General features: G+C 41.5%; 1 protein-coding gene across 4 annotated transcripts in view; it reads left to right on the forward strand.

The window, feature by feature from the left end:
- LOC139819326 (multiple PDZ domain protein) overlaps positions 1 to 12,929 on the forward strand; it is a 92,183-nt gene that overhangs the window by 32,651 nt on the left and 46,603 nt on the right. For all 4 annotated transcript variants that reach the window (XM_071788570.1, XM_071788572.1, XM_071788571.1 and 1 more), the window contains 2 exons: positions 11,304 to 11,446; positions 12,470 to 12,813. In XM_071788570.1, coding sequence (XP_071644671.1) covers positions 11,304 to 11,446; positions 12,470 to 12,813 — 487 coding nt within the window. The remainder of the gene's footprint in view (positions 1 to 11,303; positions 11,447 to 12,469; positions 12,814 to 12,929) is intronic.

Below are 12,929 nucleotides of genomic sequence, written 5' to 3' on the forward strand. Positions count from 1 at the left end.
AAGATAAAATTATTCTTCTAAGGTCTTGGATTAATGTAGAAAACATGTTTTTAGAAAACAACGACAATGGCTATCGATAAAAAAAACAAGAATCACAATCTTTTTGCCTTGATATGCGATTTTATGTTATGTTTCACGTTATATTTAGAATTAATTAAAATATAATTATTTTTTCCAATATTTTTTCCTATTTTAATTGAAGGGGTGTGTATAGAAATAATTACGACTTTTTAACGTATCGTAATTGTGCGAATTGCAAAATTCCTGATCCGAATCGTGGCTTACTCTAGCATTCGTTACATATGCAAATAGAACTAGGAAATTGTTTTTGCTTCACTGTAATGGTGTTATAACCGCTACATTTATGTGCATTTTCGGAAGGCCGTCTGTTGAAATTTATGCGCTGAATAAATTTTATACACCACCCTTTCGCTCGTTCGCTCATTCGCTCGTTCGCTTTTTAGCACAATGATGCGCACACGTGTTTGTTACGAATACTCTGTATCGAATTTAATACCTCATCGCGTATTTATGAAAATGGCACGCACTACGGGCGATGCATAATACAGCGATTTGTTTGATTTTAATTAATGAGTTGACATCCGTTCGAACTTGCGGCAGGATCCACAAATTGCATCTGACACGAAATTATTTCGCACAAGTGCGCAACGACGGCGATGTTAACTGATAATTTTGTCTGATCAATTGCTGTTGAAGATAGTAAACCCATAGACATGCTTTTTAATCGATTATTATAAACAAAATTCTTCTTTAATATAAATGTTATATCAATTAATTCAGATATAAACTTATAAAATCGCAATTATTCATTAAAAATTTCGCATGGAAATTTGTGAAATTATAATGTGCATCCCCCGTACATATTTAAATCCAACGCCTGGTTGCGCGTTGAATAATGTAACCGTAAACGGGGAATTATTATTATAATAATAAGACACGTATTATATTCCGACAGAATTATACGGCAGAAATATAAAAAAAATTATTCGAGCTTCTATCTAGTCAGTGTAGGATCTCTTCGAATTTTTTATAAATTTGTAGAACAAACGCACACAGAACAGTATAATGTTATATCTACGCGGACTTTTTAATTTCCCGTTCGCTGAAACGATGGAGCGAGGAGCGGTATTTGCCAAGTAAATGTTTGGAGAAATTTTAATATTGTTTTATATTATATATTTGGCTTGCAAGGGATGAGACATCGGTCGTGCCGCCCGATGTGAAACAGCGATTCCGATTCATCGGGGCATCAGAAATTGCGGAGAACGTACTGCGGCGCGCTGACCATGTTATTTTACAGTCAGTTGTTATTTCATTTGGAAAATGAGAATCGCACATCTCCATCTTCTAATAATAACGGTCCGTAATAATTTTCTGACGATCGCGCTGTTTATTCTCGCGTACGCGCGTAACGGTGAGTTGCCGACCGACCAACCGACCGCATGAATATTCCTATAAGCAGCTGAATTGTGCTCGTCGGAAAATCTGTACCCTCCATAAATTATATAGCGCGGTCGCGGTGAGTCGTTCACTGCTCCCGAAAGATAAAATATTCAGCTTTGATATGGAAACGCGTTATTACCATAACGTCATCGCGCGATTCGATTCCGTTTCCTGCTTTAATCAGCACGATAAATCTAATACGCTTCGACCGTTAATCCGTTCCAAGTCGCACATAAATATGAATGGCACATACCGTTTATAATACAAATATATTTATATAATTTTTTATCTCGAGAAAATGTTACGTTGTAATATAATAATAATAACTGCAAACAATATGTAGTCTCACAAAAAAATTTGTCAGAAAAATTTCCAGAACTTTTGGCGATTACAAAATTGGCTTTTTGTACAATTACGTACAAAAGCTATTGATACATAAATTTGTTATATAGTATTTCGTTTTCAAAAGGTTTTGCTGAAGCGAATAGCGATGTTGAATTAAAAATAATTGCTCGATCTCTCGCCTGATGAATTCAAATAATAAAACGACCGAAAAATTGGGATTCTTCCGAGATATATCAATTGGAGAATGTAACGTGACGCGCCAGGGAAGATCGTCATTGATAAATGCTTGTTTGCTCCAGATATTGACACGCTATTGGCAATACGCCCATTGCCGGACGCACCACTTTTCGATCTCGTCACACGCCGGATTTTTATGTTCAATCGGGCGCTTTTTGCGCCGATGCGATGTTTTCTATCGCGCAAAATTGTTTAATATCAATCACATTTTAAGCCTTGGTTTCATTTGAAGAGATTAATGTTGAAAGTATTGGAAATCGATCCGCCATCATATCTCTCTATTATACTTTTCAATTTTGTATTTGTGTGTAATTGTTTATTTTTAATCAACCTCAGCAGCGATCCACAAAAGTTTTCAATGCTCATTTTTTCATAAATTGGCATTTATTAAACGTTATACCGTCGTCCCGACCATTTTCTTTCGGCAAGTTATTGAAAATGTAGCAAGTAAATTTGCTTAGTTAATTAATTAACTTAACGTTTAGCGTAGAAACTTACTTTTGTCTTGACATTTACGGTAAGGAGAGATTGACTTTAAATTTCCCAAAGAATTAATTATTAAAATTTTATCGGGAAAAATTAGAAAATTTCCTCTAAAAACAAGTATACAAAGGCAAGCAAGAATGAAAGCAAACGTTGAACTTGGAGAGAAAAAGCTTCTTTTATGATTCTCACTCTCAAAGTGAGAAAAGACAAAGATTATAAGCGCCGTGTCACATAACTCGAGGTCTGCTTGAAATGGATGAGGAGGCACTTTCGTAGATTAAGGACAGTTTGGAGTGGAGCAGCAAAATAAACGTTGGCAGCAAAATACGCGGTGTCACTTCAAATCGCAATAAATGATGGATCGCTCTAGTCCAGGATATTGGCGCGCCAGGAAGAGCTTGAGGGGCGCATTATTCTTGCCGTAATCTCGACCGCATCCTCTCGCGCGATCCCGCGCGCTCGCAACGCGGGTAATTTACGCGGCAACTACTGTCCTTTTTTTTTTCCTCTTCGGCTTCGCGCGCGGCATTTAAGCGCGAAAGGAATTCAAATGATATATAGGTCACCGTATCGTATACTCTCCAGTGTGCCTCTATGCCTCCGGATTACTTTTGCCGGAGTCTCGCCCATTTTGTTTCAGAACGCACGGCGCGGCTTTTAATTAGATTAATTAGATTAATTGCACCTGTGCGCGCATTTATCCAACTTCTCGTCGGCTTCCGCAAACGCATTTCTGTTATTTTTTTTTCAAATTTCCTTCTGTTTCGAAGTGCTGCCGGCGGTTTTGTTTAATTAATTGTTTTTTTCCTTGCTTCGTCATGTATGCGTGATACGTGCGTTTGCTTATGCAAGTGGTTAGTTACTCGCGAGTATTTCTTTTTTTTTTTGTTTATTTGTTTAGAAAATCTGTTATTTACCTGCATTCGTTAAAAGCGAAACGAAAGAAATAAAAAGAGGCATTAAATATCGTGACGGAATAAAATCAGAATGTGACAGCTTGTCGTCCATCGCTCGAAACTTCTGCAAATTTATTAAATTGAGCATCGATTAATCTAAATGAGTCTCGTCTCTCACACTCGACGCTTATACAGTGAATTACAGAGATTAGACGAAGTACCTTCGTCAAGTAACTCTGCTCGGAGTTTTGATCGTGTCGGATAATATCGCTACGACAATATATGTACGTTAAAGGCCGCATAGAATACAGAGAGAGGTATATACCGAGTAACCCGAACCCATAATGAGATAATGCTCTTGATGTACGTAATAGTTTCACGCATATGAGAGGAGATTTTGAATAGCCAAGTAGACGCTAATGAGAGAGTACGACGCGTTTAATCGAGTTGTCACGTTCCCGGAAATTCAGATCTTAATTAGAGTTCGCTATCGTTTTCTGATGATCGAGGTTCCTGCCCGAAACAATGCATGACTTGGCAGCGGGTTAATTTATCTGGCCGCAAGACGGTAGCGTATACCGATGCTTCCAGCGTTCTCAGTTACTCGAGTTAGAATTTACTTATCTCAGTCAGCGCGAGGTTAATACAACTTGAGTTAATACAACTTCATCGGGTATCGGGGATGAGGAGCGTCTGTATCTATTATGGACTCTCCGATTAACCGATGTCCTGCCTGCGGTAAGTGCGAAATTATTCGATCGTGTCCGGATCGGGGTATCTGGCGTGGGTAAGGCGAAGTCGATCGTATTTTTAGTTGCTATTTTTAGTACGCACTTGCGCCTGGTAAGTAGCGCAGAACGTTAGATTATTTTTAATTCTGGGAAGCAGTTTTGAGTGATTTCAACGACGCGAGGATGTGGTTTGTCGCTAATAGAATTGCGAAATATTTATTGTGAATTTATTTAGCAAAGCACTTGTCGCGTATTGAACGATTTTTAGAGTTCTGTATACGGAATAATTTTACGCTTACTCTGCAATTTTTATCTTTTCCAATGGCTTGACAATTCTCGACTAGATTTTTTTTCGAGGTAAAAGTATGACGCGCTGTGTGTGAAGCTGTTTAATATTCGACAATTTTTGCTAATTTTTGGAAGTTTTGCATGCTGAAGACTTTGCTATACCTACACTTTCTCGGATTCGACCTTGTCGAATCGCTGTGACCTGCTATCGTGCGTTCGTTTCACTTACAGCGACGGCTTCCAACAGCACGAAACTTTTTCGAGGTCGCAGAAAAAAGAGGGAAAGGAAGATTAACCTAGTGACTGGACCGATACTGTGTAAGCCCTATGCGTCAATCCACGAAAAATCTTCGGCTTATCCACCCTGGCTTACCTACTAATTCGGAGTACAGCTTGTCAGTGAGAGAAAAAGAATGGGAATTCTTCGGTGGTTTCTCCCGTGTATCTGTGTTTCATCGAATACGGAACTTATTCGTATACTTTGCGCGGTGCAAGAGAATTCTGTGAAATATTGAGTCACTTATCGGATATCGAAAATATATCGGTTACATCGATAGTTTGTTCTGGCATTGGCAAAAGTACGATAGTATGAGCAACAAATGTTGCGCATAAACCAGATACACGTAACGTTGTTTTTTCCGAAAGGTCGACTTTTCATTCACGCAGCTTGAGTAGTTGAGTAGACGTGCGATTCACTTTTTCGGAAAAAACAATTTTGCATACATGTCGATCAATCATCTTCAGATTATTGTGCTTTGTTTGTCACATCGTCATCTCTCGCATCGCCATCTCTTCCTACGTCGCTCTGTCGATCTAACGCTAGTTATCGCAGAAGGGAACGTTTCCTCTGCGTGAAAAATAAGCGTCTGCGTTGTGACATGAAACCGGGGCGGATCGAATTCGAAGCAGATCCACTGTATTTAATCTGAAATACAATATCGCGAGTGCGACAGGAAGATTTTTCACAGAGATACGCGAACACCCTCGTTTGCGAGGCGCTGTCGGCGGATTGTTATAAGGGCGTACGCACACACGTCGTATGATATTCCGGCGCGGTGAGAAATTGCTGTATTTGACTTGCAAACGGGAATCCCGGTTTCGCCTTAAGCCTCGGGATACGGACGTTTATATATCTTGATACGTTCTAAAAGTTTCAGCGAAGTATCCCAGGCAAGCGGTGTCTGAATCCGACGGGGAGGAGACACCTCTCTCGCTAGCACTACTGAAAACAATGGGGGCGGAAGTTTTCTGCCTCCGCTGTTCCTAAGTGGCGAGGGACGCTATATGGTAGGACAACATTCTCAAATCGATAAGTGTGCGCCCCGATATATATATATATATATATATATATATATATATATATATATATATATATATTTATATACGTGAATATACGGCTAAAACGAAAAACGAATCACGAGGATTTCCTTTGTGCATTCGTTAATTTTAGCTGTAGGGCGTACTTTCTATTTCTATGTACTCGGCATCGAATTTTTACGAAGCAGTTTCGATTTCTTCCATCTCATTATCCGGTACGTCGTGTATTGTGAACATAACGTTAAAGAATATGCGATTTTATTTTCTACGCGTATCATACGTTCGTGCGTAGCACATGTATTTTAGAAGAATGTTACTGATATTTGTTATATTACATCACGTTAAGAGATTATTAATTAAACTTCAAATGAGTGTTATTACTTTTGTCCAGTGTTGCATCACGGTAATCCGCCAGTGTTTCTTACTAAATTGCTCGACTGTATTTACGGTATTGTAGAGCTTAATTACTCGCCAAACACAATCCGGCCCGTTCCGTTTTCATGTTTACAGTCCAGCTGCATTCTGCAATTAGCGATGGTCACCAGGCTGATAACATTTGCGAGATCCAAATCAAATCAAAACGCGTTCGGCTTTGAAGCGTTTGAATACTTCATAAACGGTATAATCATGGTTGTTTTCGAAATGATCGCCCGACGAGATTGATTAACTTTTCGGAGAGGCGGACAACGTTTAAATCGAGGCCAGTCTAACGATTGTCAGCTCTTGGTGCTATGCCGGTTTGAATATATTTCAGATTATCTTTACGTTCTACACGTGCACGGCTATGTGCTCCATTTTCAATAGACAGAGATAGTATCGATCAAGCGCTTTGCAAGCGCTTGCAAGCAGATCAGCGGCGGACTAAAGAATAAATAACTCGCGATGTGCCGGAATCACTAACTGCAATCAGTGCTGAGTCGAATCACAAAACAAGAATCGTTTTACCCTTCCCAAGGGCCAGTCGAATAATGAAGTGGCACAAAAAGTTCCTCTATAACGGAAAAAAAATGACCTTTTCCGCTTAATGAAAACATTCATGCACCCTATATGCGCGCGATCATTGAAAGAAGATAAAAGTTAACGAGGGAGTTTTCTTTCCACCCGTGCAGCTGTTGTTTGTCAGTACTATTTACGTGAAGCATAAATTACGTCCCTAGAGCTAGTTACGTAATTATCTTGTAGCACTTGCAGTTCCCGCAGAATTTACGTCGGCGATTTTGCATAATGGCCGCGTTTCATACAAAGTGTGAGCCTGAGCTGTTCTCTAACAGTTTGGAAATTCGGCGAAAGTTTTAGTGTGCCAGTCAGTCGTGTAACTATATCGCAGTATGGAAACAATAGGGTAGTTAGATGTCTTGCGTTTGCGTCGCGCATCGGATCTTGAATTTTCCCCCGAACCTGATCGGAATACGGCATAGAATTTGGACGAACGATTCGTCCAGAAAGACGTTTTTGTTTTATACAACGTTTGCGTAATTTCGTGAGAGAAAGAGCGAAGAAAGACAAGAGAAGAGGAGCTAAGAAGTACAGCTCTTACATTTCGGCTGCGTTCGGGGAGCGCGCTATTAGCGCTATTGCATCGTTCTATCTTTATCGCTCATCAGGTGTAAAACAAGGATAGAATAAGCAAATAGCGCTGATAGTGCGCTCCTCGAACGCAGCCTTTCATGTCAGTGTTTCGACGTTACTTCGGGTAGAAAAGCGCCAGAAACGTGCGATAAACAGAGGAAGAAGCCGCGAGAGGAACGAGTCGCGTACAGAGTCGCGTGTTTTTTTTTTTTACGACAGTATATCCAGTTGCCCGCTCCTCGTATATGCTAAAAGACGGCTTTGAAACTCCGCCCCTTGCCGGCGGTGGTCGCCGCCAGTGTTTTCCTACGTCGACGGGATGCCACGGTCCACCCTCTCGCGACCCTTACACGCTATCCACCCTCGTATATACTTTGAAGCGCGCCGGGCGCGCTGCGGGAGTAATCTGAGAGCTCGGTATACACGGCCTCCGCGCAGGATACGCCTCATTCATAATTTACAGGACGCTGGAATACTAACGCGAGAGAGAGAGAGAGAGAAAGAGAGGGAGAGAGAGAGAGAGAGAGTATACCGCGCCGTTCCTATACGCGTTTCTGCGCCCTAGTCCACTCGCATATCCACCGCTATTCCCTGCATTTCACTCGATTGCTCTTATATATTTCGCTCTTTATTTTATATCTCGCGCGTTGCGAGCAATTTTTTTATCAGAGTCATTATTAGGGTCTCACGATGACCTTTTGTCTACCTTTCTTTCGAGTTTTTTTAAGTGCAAAGCGCGATACATGTTCACTAGTTGCCGTTTTTACGCGTGATTCGTGTTTTCGCGTTTCTATCTCTTTAATATCATCATATTCCAACGAGTTTATGCATGTTATAATGCTGGTATCTTTATTTTGCGAATTTTACACGTTTTTCTCTCATACCGCGCAGCGGGGGTGTTTCCATCGTTGTTATCATTATTACTTTATTCTTCGGATATTTATTACTGCGCAATTCCTACAGATATCGATCTACATTTTATTCCTGTAGCTGTTTTAAATTTTGTTTTATTTGTTGTACGATTGCTCTTTGTTGAGTTCTTTTTGTACAGTTTTGAAGTACATTTCTCCCTTTAAAATTTTTCTGTATAACTATATAAACCCAGAAGCGATTTAACTCCAATTCGTTTCTGGAATATACCAATACAGTTCTTGGCTTATATTTGTACGAATCAAGAATATTGTTTTATATGTGTGAAAAGAACGTACCATTATATTGTTTCATAATACGTAATATACAAGATGAGTAGTAAAGTGATTAATATGAGGGATAGAATATGAAATAAAATAATACATTTGACATCCCAAGTGTTAAGTTCTTTAATTCGGGATAATCTCTCAAGAACCTTTGTTTTTCTTCTCGAGAATGTGGTTTTGTTCGCCGATGACGTAGCACCGTAAGATCCGTCATGTCATTGCGGATACGTTCTTGTCGGCTTTCCGGAGGTGGCTATTCGATCCGCAGGAAATCGAGACGTAGATTACCGTGACCGAACTGACCGGTCAGTATCATTAGTGACAGCGCAGGCATCGAAATTCGGTTTGACGGAAATTGGATAACGTGACCACCATCGTGCCATTAAATGCCGGATCGTGGTGTGTAGCTTTGCGTGCTGTGCCAAATGTCGCGGAGAATGCTCCACTCGATAAACGATGGCGACATAGAAGCAGGTAACGGACATAATGATGCTTCCGATAGCGTTATTATCATGAGAGATCCGCAATTTTGTCGATTCCTGAGATTCTTGCTACGCGAAATATCCTCGTTATTTTTCAGATAGTTTTTTCATCATTTACGGTGTAAATGACAATATTACGAGGTAAAATGTTAATTTATTAATAATTTTATTTTAACAATTTTATTTCAATAGATGTAAAAACATCGAAAACAATTTAAGCAATTTTTGGTTCGAGTGCAGTCAACTGTTTTGTCACCTGACACGGTTTACTTGAGGAATTTTATATTTATCTTGTCAACACGAGAGAGACTAGAAGAAAATAAAACGTTTTGCTATTTCCGTGTAAGACTACGTGCATCGGTCGGAGGATCCGTGAATTTCAACTTTAAGGCAGCCAAGAGGTAGAATTCTCGCGTTTGCGCCTCTATAAAATTAAATTGGACAGGTTCTTTTTATTTTCCACTCGAGCGTTGCCTCCTAGTCAGGCAGCTATCACGCTTCTTATTTCGGCCTCTGGTATCCGTGACATGGAAGAAAAGACGTTCTGGTGCGCTTTATAAAGCTCGATCCAAGCAGGTTTTAATTACGGCAAAGTTACGAGACGGTGCGGCGCGCTCTCTTCGCGAGCGAGCGGTTACTTCGTTGCCCGTCTAAGACCGTCCGCGTCGTGGAGAAATTTAATTAGTCAGATATCGGGTCTCGCCGCTTGTCAAAAGTCCCTTATCGGCCTGTCCCCGTGATTCCCCGTCCCTTCGCTCGCCGTATTGTCGTTCGGATTCGGATTTCTCGACAGATTGCGGACACCCGTACGACCGACCGGCTTGTTCCACTTGAAGTGATATCGATAACCTGGCGGCCACAAAACGACGGGAACCACTTTCGGCACGAAATATCTCGGCATTACGGCAATCTGTTGTATCCCTTGTTGTATCCATTTTCCTTGAATGGACAACTGTATCACATATACTAATGGAATCTCAATCCCTTTCGGCCTTCTCGAGTATAACACAAGTATCTTTCATAATACGGATGATTCGATGAGGACCGATCCGTAGCGTCCGATCTCCTTATCTACCATCTACGTTCATTCTAATCTTATTCTCTATAATATAAGATGTAAATCGCATTTTCGAAAAGGAAACTGCAAGGAGTTAGGAGCTGCATGATGAATCAAGTTAGCATCAAACGAATCATCCGATTACGTCACGGAACGTTTCGCGCGATCCGAGACGTTGATGATTTTGTGAAAAATTTAATCGCCGCAGTCGGGAGATGAACTGCAAAGGACTTCGTGGTACATTACATCATATCGGCGCATCATCTTGTCCTGTGGGCCTATTCTGTAACTCTTAACGACAGTTTCGTTATCGTTATATTTGCGTTGCGCGCAGATATTATATATGGTATAAAAGAGCTGCGCAACGAGAATATAACGATAACAAAACTGTCGTTAAGAATTACAGAATAAGCCCATTGTACGCGACAACTAGTCTCGTGAGGTGCCGGTGCGGCGGTGTTACAAGTACGATAATCCGTGCTCGGTATGTAAATACACGAGATAACGGGATAAAATTCTAGGTATCTCCTGTGCGCAGCTTCCCGTCCGTGGTATCGCTCGCGAGGGGCTCCGAGATTTCTATTTAATATCAGCCGTACATAAATCGGGATTGGAAGTTTAACGCGCCGTCCGCATCGTTAAAAAGTCTTAAAACGAGCGTGAACTAATTACATCGCGATCGCTGCGATAAGGCAAACGGCAGGGAGATTACGAGCGCGTCGAAGCTCTCTCTCTCTCTCTGTCTCTCTCTCTCTCTCTCTCTCTCTCTCTCTCTCTCTCTCTCTCTCTCTCTTTTTCCTCTCCGGAGCGGATAAAAATCGCAGCGATCTGATAATCGTGCGGTCGACGACCACTTTTCTCCCCCGTGAAACAATCTAATTATATAACGGGTCCGAGCGAGCCGCGTGTATTTGCATAGCGGGTATTCATATCGCGTTATTAGATAAGTTGATTATTGATCGCCTCATGATTATTTAGCTGACCCGATTCGAAATGCATAAAGCGAACGTTCGCGCGCACGAACGACCGGAAATGTCAATGGCAAACAATATTGCCCCCACGTAATGCGCGCGCCATTTCGTCGCCTGTCGCCTGAATGCAAAATTCACTATTCACTCAGCAGTCTGTTTTATTTGTCTTGATACTCATCTTCACGAGTGACAATCGAGTATCGTTGCTAGTTTTGCGTTTTTATCTCGTACAACACATACCGAATTAAAGCATTTTTGTTTCAGCGACGGTCGTCTGTTAGAGGGAGATCAAATATTGGCGATCGATGGGCAGCCCTTAGACTCCAACATCTCCCATGAGCAGGCGATCTCGATTCTTCAGAAGGCCCGTGGTCTGGTTGAGCTAGTCGTAGCAAGAAGCGCCCAAGGTAATTACAACCCGCGTAATTAAACGGAATCCGCTTACACTGGGAAATGAGATCCTTCGCGTTCGATTTGCAAAGAAGATGATATCGCGTAACACGATTGTTGTAACCTCGAGTGTAATAGATTAATTTCAAGGATATTTAGATAATCCTTAACAACATCGTTTGCATTTGGATTCCGTAAAATTTGTTTCTCTTCATCAAGGCACAACCTCGTCCTTGCAATTTCGCAATTTGCACGAAAGTAACGAACGTTGCCTCTTGCATGTAACAAGAACGACAGTAGTCCAGGACTATTATAATACGCCCTCGGCGATGCAACATTGTCCATGGCAGCATAAATGTTTATTTTCGTTGAATTCCTCGCGCCGTGAAGAGTTAAATTAGTTTCGTTAACTTTTTGCTGGCCCGGTTGTTGCATATGGAATAGCAAACTCGTGCTGGATTGTCCATGCGTGTACATGGTGCGAATAACGCAGTTGCTTCGTGGAAGCAACGCTTTTCACCGATGTTAACTTTTATTACTTTATCCAATCGAATTTCATAAATATGTTAACAATTTCGCAAAGTTGATCGAAACTTGTCATTCAACATATTAATTCTTTCAGCGTTAGTCTCGCTTATTTTCTTATTCATTAAGTTCTGGAAATTTATGTGCTGAAACCAAAACTTCCATAAAAAAGTTAATTATTAAAAAGGTTAAGTGATAGCAGAAACTTGTCGATTAGACTTCTAGGAGTTCTTCGCCCATTAATAAATTATCTCGAGTCATTTCATGCCCGAGAAAAATATGGTGACTCTAAAATCTACATAGTTTTTTATTCAATATTTTATTTACGTTCTGGTTGGTACTTGAAAATTTTTCGGAAAGAGAGTAAATCTTTATAGTAACTTTTAAGTAACTTTTCTGAGAAGCTGCAGTTTATCAGTTACCATTACTCCTCATTGGAGTGCCGTCGACGCGAGTGACGTCGTGCTCGAAATGGTTAAATAACGGACGGAACGGTCTGTACTTGCTATTGACAGACGTTGGGAGCTCTTTGCCAACGGATGAATTGTCCGGTGGTTCGAGTTCGACAGCGGCCGCAGGAGCAGCGTCGTCCATCGTCGGCGGCGGCGGCGGTGCCGTTGCTGGGAACAACCAGACAAGCTCCGACAAGGATCAATCGGTGTCAGCATCGTCCACCGTCGTTACACCGGGACCGACTCCGAAGTCAAGCCAACCGACCAGCACCACTTCGGCGGCGACACCGACGCCCACGAATACGCCAACACCTACGCCGACCCCGACACCGGTACCTGGAGGCCTCGTTATCGAAAGGAGCCCCTCCGCCGTCAGCGACGCCTCCAAGAGTGGCTCTGACATGGTGGTGAGTCGCCGCCCTTTTTTTTCCTCTCCTCCTCTCCAACCTCAACCCGCGTTCCTCAGGACGCCTTTTTCTTTTTTTAGAGAGCTTCGTATGACGCGTTGTTTATAATGCCATAA

Source organism: Temnothorax longispinosus, chromosome 9, assembly GCF_030848805.1.
Source record: "Temnothorax longispinosus isolate EJ_2023e chromosome 9, Tlon_JGU_v1, whole genome shotgun sequence".
NCBI lineage: Eukaryota > Metazoa > Arthropoda > Insecta > Hymenoptera > Formicidae > Temnothorax > Temnothorax longispinosus.